Raw genomic sequence first — 27,837 nt, forward strand, 5'->3', positions numbered from 1 at the left:
AAATGGTTGGAGGTGCCTGAAAAAGTTAAAAATAGAACTACTCTACAACCCAGCAATTGTACTACTAGGTGTTTACCCAAAGGATACCAAAATATTGATTCAAAGGGGGAAGTTAAGAAAGGGGTATATATGGAGCTGAAATCTCTGAATAAATCCCGGACATTGGATAGACTGTCACCTGTAAACAGTGAGAGAAGAAAAATAATGCCTACAGACCAAGAGAGCTTTTGAGAAAGCCTCTCTCTACCCAGGAGCTTTGAGTGAGGAAATGATTACCTGAAAAATTGTCTGGGTATCTGTGAAGTATTAATTTACACGATAGTAAGAATTTATGCCAAAAAATTGTGCCAGAATATAGTGACTATTTTGGACACAGGCAGAAGCAAATGCAAAACCACTATAAGGGAATACTTTTCTAAACTCCAAAACCATGGAGTTTCCTCTAATATATACACACAAATAAATACGTGCTGGTAAAAGGGGAATAATCAGCTTAAAATTTACAAATCCTATGATGGCTGATCCATCATATGAGAGATTCTTCAGATATGAAGCATGTATTTGCACTGGATTTCAGGAGACATTAAGGCTAGATTTGAGCATATTTTTTCATAGAGGTGATACCTGGACAAGATTTGGTACGATTGTCCTAAGAAAATATATAAGAAGGAAAAATGGAAAGCTTGTTATGTTAACATTTCAGAACATCTAATATTTAGATGGAAAAGGGAGTTTGGATCACAAATGGAGTACACAAAGTACTGAGACCTAAGCCATAATAAGACTGTAGTTTAATGTACATAAAGTAAAGGTAGTTGATGTTACTAGAAAATTTTAGCCTGAAAAAAAAGAAGAGAAGGGAAACATGACAATCATTTTCATGTATTTGATGGCTGTTCAAGTGAAAAGGTAATTAGCTTTACTGTAAGTACCTCTGGAATGATAAGTTGGAATAAATGGTTGCAAACTTAGAGACATTCATCTTGATTCAATATGAGAAAAATCTTTGTAAAAATTACTTGTTCAAAAATTGATAGACTGTCCTGTCGGTAGAGAATTCTTCCACATTACAGGTATGCAAGCAGTCATGAATGTTCTATTACACAGGAGTTTGCTAAATTCTTTCTATCTCTGTGACTCTGAGTTAGTGAATACTGACAAGAATGCAGCTTTGTTATTTTATGTGCTATATTCCAAGCTTATCTCAGGAAATATTTGATGTAACATAGACTCTGAAAGAGCAGCATTCTAGTACTTTAGATATTAATCATATCTTAAAATTATTTTGAACATTGGAGAAGATTGATGACAAATTTTTCTCCTCTGCATTGTTCTGGAAGACAAAACAAAACAAAAGAACATATCATTCCCTCCCACTGTCATTTAGTTGTTCTGGAGAATCATATTGAGTTCACATAAATAAAATAACTGGCTTTTTCCACATGAACTACTCATAAATTTTTCTTTTCCATGTTATAATTGAGTAGTTGTGTTTTCTTAATCTGGTAAAGACTTAAAATGCATCCGAATTAAATTGCATTTTCTTATTTTTCATCCATAGCAAAATGTAGATAATATTATTGAAGAAGTAAAAAATATATGCGGTGTTCTGGGGTGTGTGGAGACCAAACAAATTACAGATGCTGTAAATGAACTAAATCTGACTCTTCAGAGAAATGCAGAGGTAAATATACTCATTTATTAGACAGTAATTATTTTAAACCTGAGTTCAATAATTAAGAAGAGTGAAAGAATTTTGCCTACTGTGTGTGTGTGTCTGTGTATGTGCGCATAAATATTTCAATCATTTGGGGGTAATGGAAACTTGATTCTATTATACGAAATAGATTATTATACCAAAAGGATTCAATTAAATTAAAAGGAAATTTCTTACACCTTTGAAGTTTGTAACTGCAATGTATCTTCCAAGTGAGACTCAAATCAATCCTACTATCCTACCTAGAGGAAACAATTATATAACATTCACAGACAAGTGTTTGTATAGACTATTAATGGCTTTCATGTGCACCAGTATATTCAGGAGCAAGTATCCATGCTTATGTGGACAAGCACACATATAGGAAAGACCAGTTTTTTGTGGTATCTTTTGCTGAATTTGCAGTGCATACTGCTTATATATAATGCATTAATACCATTTTTTTCCAGTTAAAAAAAATAAGTATTATATGTTTTTTTTAATCTCAGAAATCTAATATAGAATTACAGGTGTGATTATTGCCCAAGAAAAAGATTAGGAAATCTGGTCACAATAATCCATTCAATCTTGTTATTAGTTTAGCAAATGATGAAGAAGATATGATGATGATAATAACTAATACTTGATAGTACACTGCAATAATAGTTTCACTTATTTATTACTTCATTTCATTTCACTTTTATTTCATTTCAGTTCATCCTCCCAACAATACACCATGAAGTGGTGTTTTAATGTTAATTTTATTATTAAAATCAGATGCTTAGAATGCTCATGTACGGAGGATTAATAAGTGGCCAAATAGAGATTTGAAACTAGGCCTCTTCCTCAATATATGTGAAACTTAATAAGAAAGAATGATTACATTCATTCTTTACCTGAAGGGAAAGGAACAGCACAGATTATATTACCTTGAATATGCCAACCTTGAAATTTCAAAAAGACTGATTTAGAAAGTGGACAATTATATTAATATATATAAATCATCATCATTGGTTCAAATGTTGGATTTTCTGTGTCTTATTTTAATTAGAACTTATTTTTGTAATTATAGAGTAATAATGAATATAGAAATTTGAATACCTTGTTTGCATTACATATTGGGACAGTGATGACTCAGGAGCAGTGGAATCATCCTATCAAAAGATTTTCCAGATAAACATTCATTAAAAGCTAAAATTACAAAGCATGAAGAAGTCAAAATTTAAACAATATAATCAATAAATATCAAAATTCGATGTCTGAAATTAATATGTGTTCATTTCCTTACATTTTTCTTAATGGGAAAATATCTACTCTTACACCTTCCAATAGAAGACAATGAAGTACCTATATAGTCTCCAAAGCTGTTTTTGTATGTACATATTAATATCCATGGTCTTCAGAAAAGACAACAAGGTAAAAAATTTGAAGTGATCACATTTAATCTGGTCATATTTTTCTGTTCTGTGTTAGAGTGGGAAGATTCCACATAGTCGCCAAAAGCCTATCATCAGTATGTTGTGAAAATAAATATTTTGATAAACTCAAAAACTTAAGAATTATATGATGCTAAGAAGGACATTTCAAGGATATCCTTTCAGAGATAACAAGGTAGTGAGAGTTAACTTTCAATAAGCAACTAATTTCTCTTAGAGTATCACATTTGGGAGACATTACAAGCACCTAGAGCTGGCAATAAAATACAAAGAGCTTAGGGTCATGCAAATATGATTTGAACTCAATATCTACCAGTTTTTAGCTGAACATCCTTCGGAAAATTAATTCATACCTCTGCGTTTCAGCTTTCCTCACTGCATAAATAAACAAACAAACAAACAAACAAACAGCAGAATCTACAGGGTTCCTGTGTTACAAATAATGTTAATAAAGGTCCAAATGATAGTGTTTCTTGCATAAGTCATTATTATTACTGAAGGTAGTAGGAATGGTGCTGGTGGTACTTTTTGAGATTCCTCCCCATATAGCCGACATGAAGGTTTTAATTCACACAAGCACCACGTAGGTCATTTTCTCACGACTACTGATTATAGCCAGCATCATGACAAATGTGAACCTTTGCCAGAGGAGGAGACCACATGCATGAATGTGAACACATGTCTTTCCATCTGCTAAGACCACTTGGTTGTGCTTCAATGTTTATGTTCGGCTCTCAGTGAATCAATACAAACAAATAACTGATCAAAGAATGAGGAAAATCTCATTTTAGGATAAAGCACTTCAAATGCCGTTAAAAATATTACAAGATACAAAAGCTTTATCTTAAAACATTCATTTTTGAAAACTCCCTAAAAGAACAAAATGGCAATTTTCTCAGAAATGTCAAATTTTCAATATAGCTGAAGCCAAAAGAATCCTTCAAAGAGAAAGTGAATCCTAGGAAAACTGAACAATTATAATTCTTATGAAAAGCTCATAATCACATTTCACCTATCTTATATATTTATGAGCACTAACTTATATGTGATTACTCACACATAGAAATAAACAGTTGACAATTACCAGTTTTATTTCATATATGTCAATGGGAAAAACAGACAGTTTAAAACCCTTAGTAAACAGATTCTAGGGGTGCCTAGGTGGCTCAGTTAAGCATCCAACTCGATCTCAGCTCAGGTCTCGATCTCAAGGTCGTGAGTTCAAGCCCTGAGCTCGGCTCCATCCTGGGCATGGAACCTACTTTAAAAATAAATAAATAAAAATAAAATAAACAGATTATACTTATTCTGAGCACACTTTAAAAGTTCACTTATTCTACATCACCTTCATTCAAACATGTTCACCTCTTTCTCCATCTTAATCGAAGAGCCCACCTATATATAAGAATGCTAGCACAAACAGTAAGTACATATTTTCAGAATTTGTGCAGTAACCAACTGCAGTTAACAATGCCAAAGTACCTCAGTCTGTCTAACCACCATGAACCTAAGATTAAAAAAATACTGAGAAAAATGAATCTTCTGCCAACAAACTCAAATTTGAAAAGCTTTCCTTTCCCTTGGCTGCCTTTTTTGGTCAACTTGCAAGAGACTATTTCCTGCCATACAGAGAAGTAATGAGGTATTTATTAAATGTAAGTTTTGGCAAGATGATGAATTATATCACAAATGCAGTTTATAGTCTTATTCAGCACTGGAAACAATTTTCCATCCTTCAAAATTCTATTCCAGAATCTCACATAATATATTTCCATTACATGTTCATACAATAAATGAAACACAAAGAGAAAAATATGGTCTTACACATTGTGCTGTAGGTGGATGTCATGGTGATTTTAAAATACAAGTTTATATTTCTGAAATAAATTGAATTCTAGTTAAGTCAGGCTAACAACTTTAATGGTCTCATCCACATGGGTGAGGTGAAGATCTTATGTGCAATTATTAAGCCTAGTGGTGTAAACTACACTCAGATGAAATATTATACTTAAGAGAAATGCTTCTGAAAAGGTTCACGTGAACAATGCTTTTAAGTGAAAAAGCTATATATAAATTTAATTAAATTTTAAACATGATACAAGTGTTTTCTTTCAAAAGGAATATTGTAGCAAGTTCTTGATTACAAAAAAAAAAACAAAAACACCACGATTATCCTTTGAGAAACTGGGCTTTAAAAACAAACTTAAAGCAAAATTTTTAAAAATGTAGCACCAATTAAAATGGATTTGACATATTAGAAAATTATGTTTGCTTTCAGACTGAAACCTCAGTTTTGTGAAACTGTGTATCGCTATATACAGTTTTCATGATAATGAAGTTATAACCAGTAAATCCTAAACCACTAAAGTAATTCTAGGTCTCCAACAAATAGAAACACAAATAAACAAACAAGCAAATAAATAATAAAACCATACTAATGAATATGAACTAAAATGACAAAAAATATAATTTCAGATAGTACTGTTTTATTTAGAATATGGTCACAAGTGTTTTACTGTCAGTTTCTTTAAATCTCCTAAAAATAAAGAAATGAGGGGCACCTGGGTGGCTCAGTCGTTGAGCGTCCGACTTCGGCTCAGGTCATGATCTCATGGTCTGTGAGTTCAAGCCCTGCGTCAGGCTCTGTGCTGACCGCTCAGAGCCTGGAGCCTGTTTCGGATTCTGTGTCTCCCTCTCTCTCTGACCCTCCCCCGTTCATGCTCTGGCTCTCTCTGTCTCAAAAATAAATAAACGTTAAAAAAAAAAAAAAAGAAATGAAACTATACCATAAATCTGTATGATTCTGCCCACTTGATTTTTTTTTAAGTTTATTTATTTATTTTGAGAAAGAGAGAGCATGAGCAGGGGAGGGGCAGAGAAAGAGAGGGGGAGAGAATCCCAGGAGAGGGGGCTCAAACCCATGAACCGTGAGATCATGACCTGAGACAAAGTCTGACGCTTAACCAACTGAGCCACCCAGGTGCCCTTGATTTTGCCCACTTCCATCCAGCCCTCTTTGCATAGCAGCGCAAAGCTCGCAACTGAACGTCTGCTAATAATAAGAACTGGACATACTACACAGAAAGAATTAAAATGCACTTATTTCAAAAACTTATTTAATGCTAGGGAAGGAACTGAGTTTAGCCAATATATATAGAACTGTTCTAATAACACTAAACAGGCTTGGGGTGCCTGAGTGACTCAGTCGGTTGAGCGTCCGGCTTCGGCTCAGGTCATGATCTCATGGTTTGTGAGTTCAAGCCCCGCGTTGGGCTCTGTACTGACAGCTCAGAGCCTGAAGCCTGTTTTGGATTCTGTGTCTCTCTCTCTCTCTGCTCCTCCCCTGCTCGTGCTCTGTCTCTCTCTCTCAAAAATAAATAAATAAACATTAAAAAAAAATTTTTAAAAAAACACTAAACAGGCTGAATTTATTCTAAATTTTTTTCAGTCAAAAAACCTAGATTGTTTATTAAAACATTCAGAATGCTTTCCTTTTACTTTATAATTTAACTTCCTTCTGTTTATTAAGCAACATTGATACATGATAACAATAAATATTTTGTCTTTTTATGATGCAAGAGAAATTTCAGTGTTTAGATCTGCATATAATCAGTTTGGTTGTTTTGTGAATTTGTTTTCTAAATAACTATTCTGTCTGTGCACTTATTTTTCTTTTTCAGAATTTTCATCAAAATTCAGAGACTTCAGCAAAAGGTAAAACATACATGTACCCACATTTAAGAAACAGTTACAGAAACAAAAATAATTTAATTCTTTTCAATTTTTTATCCAAATATTATGGTAGCACACGCACACAAACATTTTTTGAGGCATAAATGTTTTGCTAAACTGTTTTTACTGATGGAAATGATTATTCTGCAAGTGAATAAAAATCAACACTCTAAACTTTTAGCCTGACATTTTTAAGAAATGGGAAAAGTCAAGAGGTCTATAAAAAAGAAAGGAATACTGAAAATATTTTTATAACCATTCCAAGAACTATAAAATGTTATTTAGCTACTTATATTTTGATGTAAGAAGAGTCTAAAAAATAGCAGATGTCTTTCTTCAAAGTCACTAATTTCAAATTTAAATTAAAATAGTATTTGAAAGACCAATCTAACATAATATGTAGGAGGATTAGGTCCTGGAATAATTAGTGTTCACAGAGGCTCCGAGCCTATAAAACTGCAAGCCACAGGAGGACTTTGCCTCTACAGAAAACAGTGGATATGCAATAGTGTGGTATAGAGCAAAGGATCTGGCTTTTGGAATCTGGTTAATTTCAACTCTGCCACTTTTTGACTCTGTGATCTTAGGGAATTAAACTCTTTGATTCCCCAATATGCATAGCAGACATGATAGTTACTCAATGTGCAGGGTGTGGTCAGAGTTGTTCTTGCTTGCACAGGCAAGTGGTATTTGGCATATGAACCCTGCGAGTATCTTCAAGGAAACAGACTCACATACAAACGATAGCCCCAACCTGTCCTCCATTCCCTTAATCATTTTTAGGAGAAAGTAATGTGCGGAGGGATATCCTCTCTACTCTAATTACCACCACTCAAAAGAAGACATTCAATTACATTTGAAGAGCTCCCCCCTTCACATCACCGAGAAATATGGGACGGCAGAGGGCATGGAGATAAAACAAACACGCACACAAACAAACTGTACTGGCGCAAAAATCCCTGTTCCAGGCATTCATAACTCCAGAACATCATTAAGGAAGGGAAAGGATGGACGCTCCCTAACAATATCACTAACACAGAGTCCAAGTGATACAATGAAGAGAGAACAAGCTGGAGGTTATGTCAGATGGAATTGGCCCTCTCTTCCTTTCTTCTAGGAATGTTGGAATAAAATCCCTTCATTCCATAGTCCTAAGGGCTTGGGATATAAGATCCCAGAGAACTGTGTAGGAATGTTCACAAAGACTTCTTTTTAATGCTAAATCATCACAGATTCTAATTAATGCATCTTATTTTTTTAAACTTTAAGTTTATTTATTTATTTTAAGAAAGAGACAGAGAGAGTGCATGAGCAGGGAGGGACAGAGAGAGAGAGACAGAGAGAAAGAGAGAGAATCCCAAGCAGGCTCTTCACTGCCAGTGCAGAGCCCTGCGTGGGGCTTTAACTCACAAGCCATGAGATCATGACCTGAGCCAAAACCAAGAGTCAAATGCTTAACTGACTGAGAAACCCAAGTGCCCCTAATTAATAAATTTTAATCAAATATATATTGTCACTATTTCTCAATTTATGACACTATAACTCTATTCCCAGAGTAAAATCAGGTGTGATAAATGTTATTACTCCACATTTCACCACCAACCCCACTATCTTGAGTCCCTAGTACATTTCTGATGATATGTGAAATGGACTCTTCATCCAGAGTTCTGGAAGTAAAGCATAATGCATAAGCACACATCTCTATACTACCTCAAAGAAGCAAATTATAACCAAGAACTGTATTTCTGCAGAAAAAGTCAAGAGTAGAGTTTGAGTAAATACCCAGATAATTAAGATTTCCCAAAATACATGCTGGGGCTTGAATTGATAAGATCTCTGACCCAACTTTATGATTTATTTTAGATGTGTATTCATTTGCACAAGGTTGGGAATTATTAAGTTTATACTTCCTGATTCAGAGTACCAACAGCACAATGTGGGGACTGGGTAACATGTTTCTATAAATTTATAGTTCCCTGCCTCCTGTTGTTCAGGAGAATCCCTGTTGGTCGGCCTCAAGAATTTGAGTCCTCTTTAAAAACGATTTTTATGCTGCTTTACTCTTCTGTTTTATTAACTGCTACTGCTGATTTCTCTGAGAATTTTAATTAAGGCTTATTTCATGCTGCTCATTCCCTCAGACTGATTTCAACAAAGGGCACCATTTTAAGTAAAATGTGGCCATCTTATAAATTTTGTACAAACTTACGAATAACCAAGGGAATAATAGCATGTGTTGAGCAAGAAAAGAATGTTTTAATTATGGACAGAGCTTCTGAGGGACAGGATGGGGTTCAAAGAAGCTCCCTGCTGAAAGTGGCATGATTTTTGAGTACCAAATTGTCTGGTATTGGAACACTGCAGACTGATGGAGGAAAAAGCTGGCTCTTTTATTTTCTTTTCAAAACAACTAGAAACTACAAGCAATTTATGCTTCAGAAACAACTTGACGAGGAAGTGCATGCGTTTGAATAAATACCAGTACTATGTGACTTGACTTGGCACACATCAAATCAAATCAAAATCACTGCCCGTTTTAACAACGTAATTTCAAAGGACGCGCTTAGCTGTTATCTCGGTGACTTCTCAGCGGCAGATCTCGGCCGCCAGGCCCTTCTCCCTGGAGTTGGGAGCACCCAGCCCAAGCCCAGAGCCTAGCGGAGCCGCCGCCACAGTGGGCGGGGCCACGTGCGCAGGGGTGTCTGGGACACCACCAGGTACTGGGAGGCCCACAGACCCTGATCAACATCCGGAAGAGGAGCCTGAAGTCTGCAGGAGAACTGATGCCCAGGCTGGACCATTACAAAGGCAAGGCCATGCGGCACATCTTCATCATCAGGCAATCCCAGTACCAGGTGGACGCCTCTTCCGATTGCACTACCGACTCTCCTAGGTCGCAGACAGGCTAGGCTGACTGGTGTTCCGACTTGTAAACTTGGGATTGAAACTTAATAAAATCGACCATTCCTCCATGACCCACGCGATAGAAACCACTGACATCATCAGCAAACACGTGCCAGGGGTCTGCAAAGTCAGCACAGACCTGCTGAGGGAAGGCGCCCATATCTAGCTGAACGAGCTAAATCGGCCCAAGTCGCACTGGAAGCCCGAGACTGAGGGTATTAGGAAGACAGAGCCGGAAGGGAAGTGGCTTACTAAATTGCATCCACCTGGCTGATGCCAGGCAGCAGAACGGTTCTGAAATCTGCCATGCCACCTTTTGCAACCTGATGTGTCTGGTGCCAGAGTTCTTTCAGAAGGCTGGCACCTCCTCTCCCTCAACAACCGCGGCATTATCCAGCTGGTGGTCTGGTCTAGTTGCAGAGTAGCGCTCAGGGCCCTCAGGGACACAGGGTTCAGGCCTCCTGATAAGATCTAACACTCCTGAGGAGGGCCTCGAGGCCCCGCTCTCCTCAGTGCTGTACCCAGCTGGATGTGGGTGTCACCAAAGAACACAGATTCCCTCTCTGGCTTCCCTCCACAAGTTAAGCTGCAGTTCCATTTCATTTCTCCAGGACGACGTGGCCGAAAAGTAGAAATATCTAAAGTGTGGCATTTCAGTACTTTTCTTCTGGCCCGGGAAGGGAAAGAATAACATTCAGATCAGATTAGGCTGATTTCTTTTTCAATAGTTTTCTGCCTTAAGCTGTCCAACCAGAATAAATTTATAGGATTTAAGGAGGCCTGTTTCGGGGATGAGACTGAAGCCTGGCAGATTCACACCGAGGAGCTCTTTGACCATTACCGTAGGTAGCTGTGCCACCTGCCTGGAGGCCCCTTCAGCAAAGCCCATCACGCATGAGGGACTCTGAGGAGGGCACCAGAGCTTCCATTCACAACTTACTTCCCTTCATACATTCTTTTCATTTCCTAAACCCTTTATCACTTAAATATTTGTTAAAGATTTTCTTGATTTGGGTTAAAAGATGGTAATTTTTGAGCTTTTAAATTAGAGTTTATTCTTCATTTAACTTTTGAAACACTATCATAGTTGAGTATTAAAACAAAAACAATTGCAAATGAGTGAAGTATATTCCTTCACTCATTCACTACTGCATACAAAATGTCGGTAGTTGGTGTTATTTAGTGGCCCCATGAAGAGGTCTGACACTGAACACCACCCCTAGGATAATGTTCATCATCCTCAAAAACTTCACCATTATAATGACGCTATCTTTCCTGATTTTGATCAAAGTCCACTACCTAACTACCTGGTCCATTTCATCAGTCTCTTCCACTTCCTTCCTCTCAGGAAGGAATTTTATTGGGAGTTTATTAGGAGAGAGAAATCCAGGAAAGTTTACCTTAAATTCCGTGATTAGGTGACCCTTTCCATATGGTCTATGAAATTGGCATGCCTTCATTTAGTACACACTTAACAGCTATTAGCCCCTATACTTAGTCATTTTTTTTCTCATTTTTTTTCCTTCGTGACAAGTCACTTTTAGGAATAATCAATAAACTCCGTTTAAACAACTAATAGTAAAACTTAAGTAAGTCTTCAATTTTGAAGAGATTTAGTAAGCATCATAAATCTTTCATTTCAAGCTTATTTCAGATCTCAGCCAGGTACTTTTACTGTTCTCCTTTTACAATAGCACAATGTATATGATTAGTGTTCAGTTAATGGTAAACATAATAGCATAGTCAAATTTATTATGATTAATTTTTAGATAGTATTTGTTTGAAGTACTTCTAAGCCATGTAGAAAACATGTTCCTTGTCTGAAAGCTAATTCTTAACAATCATAAACTAGAATAAAAAAATATTTCAAATTAAAGAATGCCAAATTAATAATCCAAAACTCTGATCTATGATAAAAGGCCATGATTCCAAGATTTTTGCAACTGAAGATGTGAAAGCTTATTGATTATCTACACAACTATCAACTAATTCAGGCTGCATAGAGAGGCACAGATGGCTAATTGGTGTCAGTTGGTAGATGGTCATTTTAATTAAATTTTATTTAAAAGTTATCATAAGAAATTTCAAAGCTGTAATTGATGGCTTATAATGAGTATGGCTCTTCACAGATGACCTGATTTCTATCCTTCCCCCCCTCTCCCCCACCTTAGGCTTGATAGAGAAAGTGACAACTGAACTCTCCAGGGCCATCTACCAGCTAATCAGTGTCTATTGCCGCAGCTTTTATGCAGATTTCCAGCCTCTAAATATACCTGATGACATTTCCTATGTAAATCCTGGACTCCATTCCCACCTGAGCTTCACAGTGTATGCAGTTCACAACATTCCAGAGACTTGGGTGCACAGGTGAGTGGTGGTGAGTTTTTCACAAAACTTTTAGTTAATATTTACATGGCTTCTAATTATAGTATAATTTGTCTTGTTCTTATTTGCAGGAGCGAATATTTTATAAGATTTTGAAATGTAACCAGTGTAAATTTATCTTAATTCTTAAAACCATTTTTAAAAACTTCATTACCAAATGTGCATTCCTTTTCCCTCAAGTCTTCTCCCATTCTCCATATTAAAAATAGCTGCATATTGTCAGTATATCATTATAGAAACAGAAAATTCTCAACCTACTTTATGTAATTGCCCTAATTTTTTTTTAATGTTTGAGTTTAAAAGACCAATGCTAATTAACAGAACAGAGGGATAGCACACACAGGGAGAAGTACTTAATAGAAAAAAAAAATCACTCTGATACCCATCAAGTTGTGAGTGGTAAATGTTTTGTGAAATTAGTACCTTGATAAAGTGGGAATTAGCCAAGAGTAATTTGAGTTACATTGGAAATTAACCACAATTATGCCTGGAACATTGCTAGATTTTAGGTTGGCTCTATTATGTAGTATTTTCTTTAATAACATGATTAGATTCATATTATGATCATTATTTTATTTTAAATGCTTATTTATTTATTTTTGAGAGAGAGAGAAAGAGAGAGAGAGAATTGGGGGGAAGGGGGAGTGCAGAAAGAGAGGGAGACAGAGAATCTCAAGAAGGCTGAGTGCTGTCAACGCAAAGCTGGATGTGGGGCTTGAACCCATGAACCGCGAGATCATGGCCCCAGACAAAACCAAGAGTCCGATGCTCAACCAAGCACCCTTATAATCATTATTTTAAATGCCTTATGGATTAAATCTATAGTAGAATGTGTATTAAATCAATTAAAGTTGATAAAAGAATAGTAACTTATAAATGTATTTATTGTACCCACTGCATTTAGCATCTCAAAGAAAAGCTGAAACCTTTCCAATAAATAGACAAAAGAAAATGCTATCTGTATTTTTGAAAATAACTGAACTGTACACATATTTATAAAGTTAATTAGAAAGAAAAATTGGCTTTTGTATGTAAAAAACATTACCTATCTACACATACACATATTTCTTTAAATCCATGGGATGATTCTTTTATGCCTTTTCTCAATTTTTTGAAAATTTAAAGGTCTGATGTATAATATAATAAATATAATAAAATAAATTTCTTACATTTTTTAACCATTAGCAAATACTTATCAATTTTAACTAACATGGAAAAACTAGCCAGATAAATACTGATAACACTATATGCACAGAGCCTGCATTTACATATGGTGTGACAGTTTTTTTATTTTTTTTTCCATTATTTTTCTATTCTCTGCTTTATTTCTGCTCTAATCTTTATTATTTTCTTCCTTCTTTTAACTTTGGACTTAGTTTGTTCCTCTTTTTCCAGTTCCTTACATATAAAGTTAGGTTGTTTATTTTTGATATGTCTTCTTTTCATGTAAGTATTTACTGCTATAAACTTCTCTCTTAGTACTGCTTTTGCTGCATCCCATAAATTTTAGTATAGTGTGGTCATTTTCATTTGTATCAGTATTTTTTCTAATTTCCCATTTGATTTGTTTTATGCATTGATTGTTCAAAAATTAGAGACATTTTGCTTCTTTCTTAAGAAACTCATATTTTTTGTTCTCCCTAGTGTCTGTTTGTGGTACTACAAGTTTGCCAGTGCAGCTGTAAACTCCCCAGCTCTTTTTGGTTCTCAGCTGCTCCCTGCCAGGTCCCATCTGTGCTATGAGTTAGGTAAGACAGAAACCAGTCTCTCAGGCCACCACCCAAAACACTGAAACATTGGACTCACACTCCGACTCTTTTTCTCCCTAGGAAGAAGCCAGAAGTTTGGATGTTCTCCTCTTCATTTTCCAGTGAAGAGGGAGAAAAGACAGGGGCAAGTGAATTTGTGCTAGTTCAAATTAGATTTGGTTTAGGCATTTAGATTTAGGCAGGACAGAAACTAGTTCCTTGGATAGCCCCCTAAAAAGTCTGAATGCTGGACATATGTTCCAGTTTTCTCTTTCCCACCCCAGGGAGAAGCTGGGAGTTAGGTTTCCTCCTGATTACACTACACTCTACTGGGGAGGAGTTCTGGAAAAGCAGTGCCACAAATTTTCCTACTGATTTCTATGTGACTGGTTTGCACTTGCCTGGAGTGCAGGACACTCTTGTTTCTAAATTTCTCACAAAGGGAATTCATCCATGTATTGCTGAATTGGTGTTTCCATGAGGGAAGGAGGGTCTAGGGCTTCTTGTTGTACCACCTTGCTGATGTCACCCAACATGAATTTTTAAAGTAATTTTTGAGGTATACTTTATACAAGCAAATATAACTTTTTCATTTGACTTTTAACTATAAAAATAATTGATCCATATAGAAAACTGGTTTCTTTATAGTCTTCAGCTTATTGAATCAATTTTTTAAATTTTTATTTTATTTTTTTTTTAGCTATAAAACATTTTCTTTTTCCTGTTGGCTTACATATGCTGGAAAGAAGTTGTGCCAAGTGAGAAGCTACAGAAATATTCCAGTCAAAAAATTGTTCTTTTTCTTGGTCAACTGGAATGAAATGTAAGTTTAATCTTTATTTTGGCAGGATCATTTATCTAATAAAGATCAGGGATTCTTTTTTCTCTTTTTTTTTAAACTGAAAGATGTGATTTTTTAAAGATATTACCAGTTGATGTGATTCAGTGATGTGATAAATATGCTCATTCTCATAGATAACTGAGTGCACAATTCAACAGGTTAAAAAAACCCATTTAGAAACCTAGACAAGTATCCAATTTACATCAACGAATTGATCACAAAGGGAAATTGGAGAAAGTAGAATTATTAATCATTCACACACTATGGATATAAGAGATACCCTCTATTTGGGGCTGAGGGAAATAGATTCTAGATATAACAAAGAAGAAAGAAAATACCTAATAACATATGTAATCTCCATTTTCCTATGAGAGCCAATTATAAATGTATTTAAACAATCATGTTTTTTGATAATAATTATGCCTTGTGTAAACTACCATCTAGTTTTGGGAGACTGGCACCTACTTTCTCATTTAATGGAGACTTGTTAAAACGTGAAGAAAAAAGCACCATCTTGACACAATCCATGCCTTCCTGCTCCCTTGTATCCCCTCCCTCCTCCTCAAGTCTTTACTCAGAATCTCAGGAGACTCAGGCCCTGGCTATGGCTATTTCATGATTACTTCTGCTTTATTTCATGATTGCTTTTCCTTGCTGTTCCTATGACATTATTCCACTAGCTTTCAGTCATTTCTCTGGCGTCTCCAATGCTGCCCTTACAATCAATTTTCTTCCTACCTCAAATAGAAAAAAAAAACCCAACCCACTATCCCTTAGCCTTTTCACAAGATCTGGCTTGGGAGATGATTTGACTCCCCAATATTGTGCTTTTTCTCAGAGAAATATGCGTCAAAATTTCTAGGACTCCAAGGATGTTGTTAGATAGTGCCATTTATCCCAATCTTAGTGTTACTACAATCAATGGAGACATGACATTTGGCCTTCAATTTTTAAATACTCCATAGTTCCTTCTATGCTAAAGCAATTCCTCCTTCCTCTAGGACTATGACAACATTTATCTTCCTTTCTTTGGTTAGGTTCTTAATTCCTTTGACCAAAGACCTGTTCTTTAATTACAAAATCCTCTTCTATTGCACAAAATGAATTCTGCTTATACAATTCTTCAATGGCTCCCCAGTTCTTACAAGATAAAATACAAATCCTTTAGCACAACATACAAGGCTCCTAGTGGTTTGGCCCCTGCCTATCTCTGCACCTTTATCTTTGGAGTTAGCCCCACTCCCTGCCCCTGTACCCAGTCATTCTGCATCTGATCTATTTATCCTAACTATAAACTGAGAAATCATGTCTCTGCTAGGGGTCCTCCATCTATCAAGAGCACAGTGCCTTTACTGCCCACCTGTCCTTCAAGACACTCTTTTACCTTCCCTATAAACTCTTTTTACATCATTGGAATAACTGGCCACTTTTTCTTTTGTTGGTTGATGTGAACCTCAATCTACTCTTATTGAATGTGTTTGCTTATATTTCTGTTTGACTTTGCCAAATGAAAAAAAGATCTTTTGTTTTTGATATTTTATTTTATTCTATTTTTAAAATTTTCCATTCTGTTCCTGGCAACACAAGCAGCATTAGATAGAGTAAGAGTTCAGTGTTTATGGACAGGCAAATGAATTTCATGTAACAAGTGATTCTTTAAAAATGTTATTAACTAGCTCAATGACTAAAATTATTTTTCTGACTTAATTAAAACTTATTCCTAACTATTTCAAAAAATCAGATTAATTTTCAGCTGATAGATATGTGCTATCATTTAAACAATTCAAGAAAAACACCTAGTAATTCTAAAGTCAATTTAAAAAATCCTCCTCCCAAACCCCAAATAAATTGAAAATCATTAGTGTTGTTGGAATAACTACACTGATGTATTTTTCTTCTGTTCCTTCAAGGCTGTATATGTACTATCTTTCCTGTGAGTTTTTGATTCCCCCAATAGAATTAGTGACCTCAACCTAGAATTATTTTCATTTGATTTCATTTCTATTAAAAATGGAATTAAAAATTACCATTTTTCTAGGTGCTTGTAGCATTCTTTATGTATTTCAACATGTATCTATTATACTATAATTGATTATACATTCCATTACTAGGCTGTACACTTAAGGACAGAAAATTTGTTATTTAATAATGTATGACATAGATTTGACATATTTAATCATCATAGTATATCCAAAATATATTATCTCATCTTAACAACAAAAATATGAAACAGGTATTGTCATCCTTTAAGGATGACACTTAAGGACAGAAAATTTGTTATTTAATAATGTATGACATAGATTTGACATATTTAATCATCATAGTATATCCAAAATATATTATCTCATCTTAACAACAAAAATATGAAACAGGTATTGTCATCCTTTTTAAAAGATCAGTGTTTTGAGGGTTATGAAGCATAATTAACTTTATGCCTAGTTCCCACAACCAGTAAACGGCAGAACTAGTGCTCAGATCTACTCTCACTCCAAAGCTGATGTTTTTACTGTGATTTCTATACTATTTCTTAAAACATATAAAATCCTTGGCAAAGTATTTATATTCTATAGATAGTCCTCGCATCTTAAATTTAAAAAAAGCTCCATTCTCTTACCAGCAGCTACCCTGTGTTTTTCCTCTGCTTTATAGCAAAACCCTTCCAAAGAGTTGTGTATATTCACTTTTTTCATTTTTTCCCCTCTACTCTAAAATATACTCCAGTTAGGCTTTCATCACTCTGTTTCACTGAAATTGCCCATTAGAGTCACTAGTGACCTGCATAGTTAAATCTAATGTTGGTTTCTCAGTCTTCATCTTACATCCTCTATTTAGGAGTATTTGGCACTGTTGCTCTCACCTTCCATCTTGAAATATGCTCTCCACTTGGCTCCCATATTCTTTTCGCTTTCCTCCTCCTGCACAGGACATTACTTCTCTATCTTCCTCTTTTCCCAGACTGATCATGATCTTAGCACTTACACCTCTTTTCTGTTGTGTCTAAACTTACTCCTTTAGTTTTCTTTTACCATCACATATCCTTAAATGCATCTATATGCCAACAACTCCAAAAGTTATATCACCAACCAGGCATCAGTCACAAACTCCACATTTATACACTCAACATTTCTGAATCAATACTGTAAACCTTACATTCCAAACTTGTTCTATCCTTGGATAGCCACCTTGGATGATCCTTTTCAGTTCCAGTTGTTCAGATCACATCCTTAACCTGAATCTCCTGCTCTCAGGAAATCCTACAGGGTCTCTCCTCAAAATATTTCCAGACTATTACTTCTCATAACTATCATTGGTATAGGCCCCCATTCTCTCTCTCCTGAATTACCAGTGTTTTATAATGGTCTCCCTACTTCTCTTGCACCTCGATAGTCCTTCTCACACAGTGGCTAAAGTGACTTATTTTAAAAGGTAAGTCAGGCTATGCTTCTGATTCTGTGTCTCCCTCTCTCTCTGCCCCTCCCCCACTCATGCTCTGTCTCTCTGTCTCAGAAATAAATAAACATAAAAAAATTAAAAAATAATGTGATTCAGGCTATGTTATTCTTCTCCTTAAAAATACTGAAATGGCTCCCAGTTTCATTCAGACAAAAATCAAAGTCCTTACAATGGTTTATTGTTATATATGTGTTAAAAGGAGAGTTCTAAACATTCTTACTTCATTAAATCTCCCATTTTTATCAAGAGAAACTTACTCTGATCTTAGGAAAACTATCTCATATGGAAGAAAAAAGTGTTTCAGAAAAATTTTAGTGTTTATTCATTTTTCAACAGTAGAGTAGGCAAATATATGGTTAAATCTATGCCAGCTACTTGCATAAAAAGAAGCAATCCAACTTTACTTGTTGAATTGTCTCGTAAAGTATTTTTCTAACTTTTTTTGTATAAAAGTTCACTCCTTTAATTTTTCAATAGCTATATAGAAGTTAAAAAAAGATTTCTTAGTGAGTATGAGATTATTCTGGCTTTAAAGATCCATATGTATGCAAGAAATGAATAAATAACTATTTAGAGAGCATGTATTCTTACCCTAGAAGAATTTATTTTTATTAATAAAAATGACAAAATGGAAATTGACAGTAACTATCCACTGTAACTGATTGAATTTTTGTCATTCTTGATATGAAAGCTCACTAACAAGTGCAGTTATACATGAGGAAGCCAGACTCAATGAGAAAAAGAACACTCCAGATTATGTGAGGAATAAAGTGAAATTATTATATCTTCCATTCTAGCACAGAAATATGAAAACTGAATAGAAAATCAATTACAAGTAAAAGAGAGCACATTCAAGAAATTACTGTGCATTCCATAGGATCATCAACATTTTATGTTGAGTTTCAGAGCTTCTTTTAAGCTGAGAAGTATGTCCACAATATCTTAGGTGGATATTTTGGGTATAAAAGAATATGAAAGAAAATAAAGATTTTTAAATATATAAATGTGAAACAAATTAATTTTTTAATAATCTAAACTTTGCTAATGTTGAAAAATACATTTTATTCACCATAGTCTTTCCTTTATTTACCTTTCCTACTTTTAACTAGAATTAATTTCATCTGTCTACAATGGCTAATATAAATTATTACATTATTGGTTGAATAATGAATGTATTGCTGATATATAACCAACAATTGCCACCTACTGTGTTATACAATGTTTGATCCATTTTGTGGATAAGGAAAAATGAGGCTTATTAGTCATGGAGCCAATATTTGAATGCAGATATATCTAGATTCCAATTTCTGACTTGTTCTCTCCACTCATAGCTTACATATTGAAATCTGAGTTGTTATTAATTCAATTATATCACACCTTAAACTGCATAGTATTTACCCTTACCCCAATTTCCTGTTTCTTTTATATTTCTGTATCAGTTGAAGTTATCCACTATAACATAATCTACCAGTCTAGAATTCATCTTTAATTCTTCATTTTCCTATTCCAGTAATATGCTCACTCAAATATTAGTTATTAAATTTACCTCTATAATACCCCTTCTGTCTTCCTTATTATTAGCTGCTTTATTACACCCTGGATCTGGGACTCTTTATCACTAGGAATAGCGTGTTGGGAAGATGGATGTGTACTTTCTCAAAACCAGTATGGTCACTGGGCTGAATTAACTCCTCATTTCTTCTTAGACTGAATACTGCCCAGCCACTCACAAAAGGGGGTCACAAATGTGTTATTTGACATCTTGAGTAAGGACTTCTCCTTAGCATCCAGATTAGACAGCCAAATCCTAGTGTGAGAAAATGCTCAATATTACCTGAGGTCTCAACTGGGCCAGCCTCAGTCAGCACTTTCCAATTGAACATTGGCTTTGGTCATCATCAGTATTTTAACAATTACCTACTGCTTAAGAAATTGATGTCAAAATTCAACTTGGAATCACAAGGAATGTGAATTTTTTTCATATTCCTCATACCTAATACCATCAGATATCATACAGTACAAACTGTCCCATTTGCTCTGTCACTTTTCTCTTTCTTTTCCCATTCCTTAGGGAATCAGTTGCCATGATCTTCCCCTATCTGCTAACCTGTTTTAGTTTTTCCATATCTTCCTAGCATTCTCATCTTCTAGTAAACACATTGCCCCATCTAAGCCATTTGAAAACTATATTTTTCATTTCCTCATCTCATAAATAGATCTTTCCTAAATGCCATACGTCTCTTGAGATTCTTACAGTAGAACCTGATCATTTCTATGGAATCAAGATGATTCCAGAAAAGAAAGAAAGGTACCCCTCTCCCTGCCCACCATTAGAGACTTCAGATCATACTCTCAACTTTCTGTCAAAGCTTCTTCTTCTTAAACACTTACACCACCCAGGTGCACTCCTTTCAGTCTTTACAGTATCATATGTAACCTTCTAGACATTCTCTTTTATATATTGATGGATTCAGTGTCTGAATCCAAGTTTTTCTCACCATTAACAATCCTGTCTTTACCCTTGTCCCCCTTTTTTGCCCAAAATATGCAATCCATCCAGGGTCTGTATTTGAAGTTCCTTCCCTTTGACCTAACCAGAAATTGGTATGTCCATTACATTTTAGCAATCATCCCCCAAATGCCTGGGATTTCATCATTACCCAGAATGGTTCACATTGAAAATTGTGAGCAATTCTGTATATTTTTAGCTGTCTTTTTCAAATATTCTCTTTTGCCATGAGGAAAAAGCTCAAATCCCCTTGCCTGGCATATGGAGTTCTTAGGCATTCAGGCAACTATCTACCTTTTCAATTATATTCTGTATAACTTCCCCAACCAACTTGACCACATCGCTTGTTCTAGCCACAATGAGCCACTCACCGTTTCTCAGCTACACTTAATCTTTCCATGCATAGATGACCTTGTTTTTGTACTTTTCTCTTCCTGGAATATTCTTTTCCAAATCTCAATATGATTATAGCAAATTTATGCTTTAAGACTTGTTTCAAGTTATTTCCTCCCTCCCCCCTTTCCCTAAAACAGTATTAGTCTGTGTTTACAAAGAGTAAATGCTTGGCATTGTAATTTTTGAAAATAAGATTGCATCTCAAAATTATAATTAAAGCAATCCACATTTATTGACTAACCAATCTCACATTATTTTATGTGTTTCTGCTATATTTCCATTTTTATAAGATCAAACACAAAAGTTCAAAAGGATCCCTCAATTCAAATAGTTAATTTTATCACACACCATTATATTACAAGGAAATATCTATGAAAAATCTTTGTAACTGGATAATCTACTTCTTTCTTTTATTTTTAGGATCAATTTTCCTCTTGAAATAAAGTCACTTCCAAGGGAATCCATGCTTACTATAAGATTGTTTGGAATTATCTGTACAACCAATAATGCCAATTTACTGGCCTGGACTTGTCTTCCATTGTTTCCAAAAGAGTAAGTATATCATTTGTGATAAATAAAGCTCTCATCTCAATAAACCCCCCTTAGAAATGAACATTTTGCAATATATGGCATGAGAAAATCAAGAAGACATTTTATTCTAAAATTGAGGTAGATCAATATAAGTCATGACTATTAAAAGTGGAACTGAAAAGCAAAACTGTAAAAATGGATTTAGAAACAAGCCTCATGCTCAACTTGTCAACTGGGTCATGTATAATAAAAAAAGTATTGGCATGACCAATCTAAATTGCTTTTCCTTCTCTGACCAGCCAGTTTCTCTGAAATTAGTTATTCAAAATGACTTAGATCAATACCTTCACTTAGAAACAATGTGAGTCATGGAATTCTGGCTGAAGTAAAATTATACAATGTAACTGGTTTGCTGATACTTTATTGCCAAGACAAAAATATTTGATAGGTTTAAGGTAAAATTTTTCAGAAAAATAAGCCAACTATGAGTTTAGATATTCTATCAGAACTGGTCATTGCAAAATTAACGTTGACTTAACTATAAGGATTTGGAGCAATTAATACTTAGAATGTTTGACAAAGTCAATTACATGGTTTTCTATGCTATTAAGGAAAAAATATTTCAAATAAATGAGCTTAGTCAGTTTTCATGTGGCAGGACTTGCTTTAGAATTGACTTATAAAATACAATATCTTTAAAAGCCTAGAATGTATATTGCTTTTTTAATATTGTTATAATGTTCATATATATATATACATATAATGTATATATAGTAATAATATAATATAAATATTATAATAATAATATAATATAATATAATATATAATATAATATAAATAATATAATATAAAATGCTAAGGAAATTGTTCATCAGTTTTTTTGTTCCCAAATTTGGTCATTATAATAATTTATCATCAAAGCAACCATGATAAATCTTTAAGATCATCTTCGTTGGATTAATTCTGATCTGGTGTGTGTGTGTTGCTCTCTTATTTATTTTCATGCAAGAGTCCATTTCCACAAATATGTTTCTTTTATTTTTTTTCTTTTCTTTTCTCTCTCTCTCTCTCTCTCTCTTTTTTTTTTTCTCAGAGAGAGAGAATAAGTTTGCACCCATGCACATGGGGTAAGGGCAGAGGGAGAAGGAGAGAGAGAATCTCTACCCTGGGCTTGGAGCCTGACATGAGGCTCCATATCACAACCGTGAGATCATGACCTGAATCAAAATCAAGAATCTAATGCTCAACTGACTAAGCCACCCAGGCGCCCCCACAAATATGTTTCTTGAGGACAAGTAATGTATTTATCTTTATAGTATCTATCACCCAATATGGTACCTCTTATAAATAGGAAATCAGTAGAGGTTTGTTTACTAGATTGAACTGGAAAAAATCAAACTCTATAGGAGATTTAAAAAGAAATAACATTTCCAAAGACTATAAGAAATAGTTTAGCCCTAGGGCGTTTGGCTGGCTCAGTCAGTGGAGCATACAGCTCTTCATCTCTGGTTTATAGGTTCGAACCCCACATTGAATGTAGAGATTACTTAAAAATAAAAATAAAATCTTAAAAAAAATAAAGAAATGGTTTAGCCCTAAAAGGAATACCTACTGCTACTAGCAAATATTTCAAAAATCTGATTGTGGGCTAAGAACTTTCATTACTTTCGCACTAGAAGCAGCTATGCAAGTGCCCTTCCTTCTCTTGAGTGAGTTTCTTTAAAGTTTCAACTGCTGAATTTGTAACATCCAGCATATTTGTAGAGTAATATTTCTAGCTATTCACTGAAAAAAAAAATCAGTCCATTTTATTTCCGTCCATCATCTAATACACTACTTTGCACATAACAATCAATAAAGATTAAATATATAAGAAGTTTGGAATATATGTCTTTCAAACTAATCTTCAAGGCTTTTTTTCTATATGGTTATGATAGTAAATTACTGCCTCCATGTTGTTTTGTCATATATCACTTATTATTAGTAAACATTTTTTGTAAATGCTCATCTTTAACTAATGCCATCTGGGACTGATATTGGTGGTGTTTTCCTAAGGGAAAGTGTTGAAATTGTGGATGATGAGACATCACATCAGAAAACAAAACTTACTTCAAAGAGCGCTTTGATAAGCATTTGTAAATAAATTTCTGAAAGATCATTTCTCATGAAAATCAGAAAATCTGCTTCTCTTCTATGCTAAACAATTTGAAGAAATCCAGATCTTTTCAAGACATCAACAATCCATCATGTGGGGCAATTGGGGAAATGTGATGACTCCCACTGTGTTCATTGCTCTGAGTGACAGAGATTCTAACCCAATTTATTCAATGCACATATTTCCAGAGTACAGCAAATAGGCCACTTAATTTCATTTTCTTTCACAGAATGACCCCGGCCCATAAACATTTCATATTGAATCTGTCACTTATTACAGTTTGAATTGCCCATAGCTAGCCATGTGGAGTTGTATTGAGCACTTATATCTTTATTTTTTCCAACCTACCCACAATCTGAAAATATGCAGAATTAAAAGCTTCCTGCCTCTTTGTGGTTTCCAGAAGTGGTTTTCAAAAGAACCCATGGTGATTTAACTCAAGATATATCAGTTATGGCTACATCAGGACTGTCTACAAATAAAAATAAATTTTAACATTTTGAAGCACACAAATTCACCTTCAGGTCTATAAAAAATAACCAAAGTACAAAGGTAAAATTTTGTCCACAGAAGTTTTATAGTCCTTTCTTTTGCAGACAGAACTTCCATTACATTTATATTCACAATGCTTCCACACTGCAATAAGAAAGTGTTTTTCTCACCTCAACAATTTCTGTGAGCTACCTTCCCTACTTAAATTCAAAACAAATTTGGGATAGTTACTTAGCATTTCTAAATTGTGGTCAACTCCTTCAACACAGAAATCCTCCACACTGATTGAACAATAGAATCTCCTGGGGAGATTTTAAAATAAATCCAAAAACCAAGTGCACCCAAATATTCTGATTTAATTGGTCTGCACTGGGGCTCAGGCATCAGTATTCTCAAAGCTTTTCAGGTGTATTAAAGCCCAGAAAAATTAGGATTTTTTTCGATTTTCGAAAGAGAGCCAAAATAAATCTTAATTTCAAAACAACTTGATTTCCTTAGATTTTTGCTTGAGTAGACAACTCTGACCCCACTGTGTCTTATCATTTCAGATATATCCTCAAAATCAAATATAAAAAAGTTGTGGATAAGAATTCCCTATTGTCTGTTCTTCCTGTCCAAGAGAGGCCCTCAGTGTTCAAATAGTCCAAATACCTCGTTTACAGATGAAGATCTCTATGATAAAGGAAGGTTAAGGGACTTTTTATAGGTCACCAGTCTACTTAAGAATTGAACAAGAACAAGAAGGCAGGGCTGACTTCTCTTCACAGGTTTTACTACCTTAAACTGCCTCCCTTCCTGCCCTTAGGTGTCACACCTTGCTCCGTGAATGCACTGTGACATTCTCACCAACATACAAGAAGCTCCTGCCTCAGCTTTGCCTGTGGTCTGCTTTGGGATATGAAACCTATTAGACCTAGGATTGGCAGAATCCCAAAGAGTTTTATAACATCAGATCCTATGAACAGGCTGGCTGCTCAGATCTGGAGTTTTTTCTATTCTTGGTTCCAGAATGCCAGGCCATGGATGCACATAGAATCCTATAGCTAAAAGTGACAATAATTATTTTATTTCAACCTTTGATTTCACAGCTAGAGGAATCAGGGACACAGAGAGGGTAAACCAGCCCATCTGTTCTCCCAGTGCCATGGATTTGGGGTTGGTTTTTCTAAGCATAAGAATTTATACAATTTTGAAATAAAACATATCCTTAAGGGTATTCCAGAAAAAAATATTTTGAAATGTTATATTTAGCACTGTGGCCCTTTTTCTAATGGCATCTTATTCAAAACCTCAGAGTATAAGAGTGATGACCAGTCCATGTATGTGTTGTTGGGTGAGGAGTGAGAGGGGAAATTTAAAATCCTGGAATCCAACCTAGTTGCCATCTCCTCACCACCTTTCTAAAGTCCACCTCCAACCATCAAGCCACAGGGGGGAAAAACTACTTTGAAAACCCACAGATTTTATCAAAGAAGTTCAAAGAAGTTAAGCTATTTCAGGCTAGTTAATGAAGATAGGGTGCAGATGTCTTGATAACCTCTGGTGTTCTTTTCTCAAAATAAGCTGTTTCCCATCTTCTATCTTCATAATGTTTTTTTTTTGTATGCTTAATTTTAATTCACTTAATAAACCTTTTAACAGTAGTACTATAAAAATGACTGTGGTCCCCACTGGCCTGGGTATTAAATGTTTCCATTTTCTTTTCTTTATGAGACCACCATCACTCTTAGATGCATTCTCTTCGCATTTTAATTCCACTAATGGTCTTCATCATCCTCATATTTTCTATTTACAGAAGTCTATGGGAATTTATTTGCCATGTTTGCAATACCTCAAAAGATATTATATGTAATCTATTATCAGAAAGTGAATTAGCTAATATCAAACACAAGAGAGCTCAAAGAATGGTGCCAAACATCCTTTCCCCCATGAATTTCCTTGAAGTATGTGTTATATTAGCCTCACTTGGACAGCTAGAAGTTTATTCTCACTATGCTCTCTATTGCTTGATGTCTCTTCATGCACATACTTGAATTAAGTGTTCTGACTTCATTCTGCACAATATGCCTCAGGGTTAAGGCCATGGCAGCTGTTCATCCAGACTTCATCCAAGGAGAATAATGACAGATAGTAACAGTTATTCTTGAGTCCCTTCATCCACTGTAGGATTCAGCTTAGATCAGTTATATTTGCAAAGTGAGGTATACCCAGGATATATAAATATAGTAAGGTCATAAGTATAATTCACTGTATAACTTAGATGTGAAGAAAAATGCGATTAATAAATCACACTTTTCCTCATGAGTTCCCACCCTGTAACTAATGAGAAAAAACTTTACAACAATGACAAAATATTAGTCAATTCAGTAATTTAAATAGTTATTTTAGAAATAAACAGTCTCATTTGGATAAAACATTCAGTCACTCAGACAGCTTCCTGACACCCTCATTCTCTTTCTAATAGGGTGTCCGGATACACGGGATCAGAAGGGAACAGATTCTTTGTCTTGGTGACTTTTGATATCCAAATCAAATGCATGTTTTAAGCTGGTAACTGCTTGTTACAGCTAGTATAGCTCATGATTGTGGCTGTTCTAGCTTGGCTAGGGTTTACTAGCACTCCCTGAATTACTTGGTCTCTCTTAGGTACCATAGAGTTCCCAGTTGACCCCAGCTTGAATAGTTCAGTCAGGTGCCATTATTACAAACACACTTTATTCCCACCACATGACCCCTTTTTGGGTACTCTTCACCTAGATATTTTTAGCTGTTACTACATCTCATCCCTTCTACACAAAAAACAAAGAAGGCCCAATAAAGTTAAACTCAGGAGCTTCTTCTGTGTCCTTACCATGGGGCCCAAAGTTTAATCATAACACAAGTAGGTACAGGAGTGGCTCAAGATGTGGTTTTCCTCCAGGATTTGAAACACAGAGTGTTAGAGGAGCACGCTCTGTCTTCAACATTTTGCTGTGCTCATTCATCTAACATTCCTCCACATCTGTCTTGCAAAGGCAGAAGAGGGGGAAATTGGGACACCTAGGTCAGCCATACTCATTCTACTTCCTCTTTCTCCGTCTTCTGCTTCCCATAATCTCAAATTGCTAGAAAGTGGTGGCAATCTCCACCCAATACGCCACATCCTCTTTCCTCATTCCTGTTAACCCTTAAGCATGGACAGAATGTTTTCTATAAATGCTATGGAAAACATTAACATCTGTGCCCTCCAGGTTTGGTGTTAGACATGCTCCTTCCTCTTGCATTCTGCCTGAAGCTAATCCAGAACTTTTTCTAGGCAGATGGATGCTTCAGAAAATTTGGGGGAAGGTTATATACTCTATAATGAAAAGTGATATTAATAATTTTCAAATAATTATAGCATTAAGCTGACTATACCATCCCCTCTTCATTATTCTACCAAAAAAACAAGTTTCTTTCTCCAGCTGAGGAGGGATGGAACAAAGGGATAAAGAAAATTCAAAATTCATCCTAGAATAGTCTTGGGTCATATAAAAATATCTGTCTAGTAATGTTTACAAATTATACTCCCTTAGACACT

At 35.1% G+C, this 27,837-nt stretch overlaps 1 protein-coding gene and 1 pseudogene across 8 annotated transcripts in view; both read left to right on the forward strand.

The window, feature by feature from the left end:
- Positions 1-27,837, forward strand: part of PIK3C2G (phosphatidylinositol-4-phosphate 3-kinase catalytic subunit type 2 gamma) — a 347,337-nt gene that overhangs the window by 84,379 nt on the left and 235,121 nt on the right. For 7 of the 8 annotated variants that reach the window (XM_042945913.1, XM_042945912.1, XM_042945916.1 and 4 more), the window contains 5 exons: positions 1,562-1,684; positions 6,813-6,846; positions 11,940-12,135; positions 14,602-14,724; positions 21,521-21,652. In XM_042945913.1, coding sequence (XP_042801847.1) covers positions 1,562-1,684; positions 6,813-6,846; positions 11,940-12,135; positions 14,602-14,724; positions 21,521-21,652 — 608 coding nt within the window. The remainder of the gene's footprint in view (positions 1-1,561; positions 1,685-6,812; positions 6,847-11,939; positions 12,136-14,601; positions 14,725-21,520; positions 21,653-27,837) is intronic. The other variant, XM_042945915.1, reaches the window with a different exon arrangement.
- LOC122223934 lies at positions 7,491-10,243 on the forward strand (annotated as a pseudogene).

The sequence above is a fragment of the Panthera leo genome, chromosome B4 (genome assembly GCF_018350215.1).
Source record: "Panthera leo isolate Ple1 chromosome B4, P.leo_Ple1_pat1.1, whole genome shotgun sequence".
NCBI lineage: Eukaryota > Metazoa > Chordata > Mammalia > Carnivora > Felidae > Panthera > Panthera leo.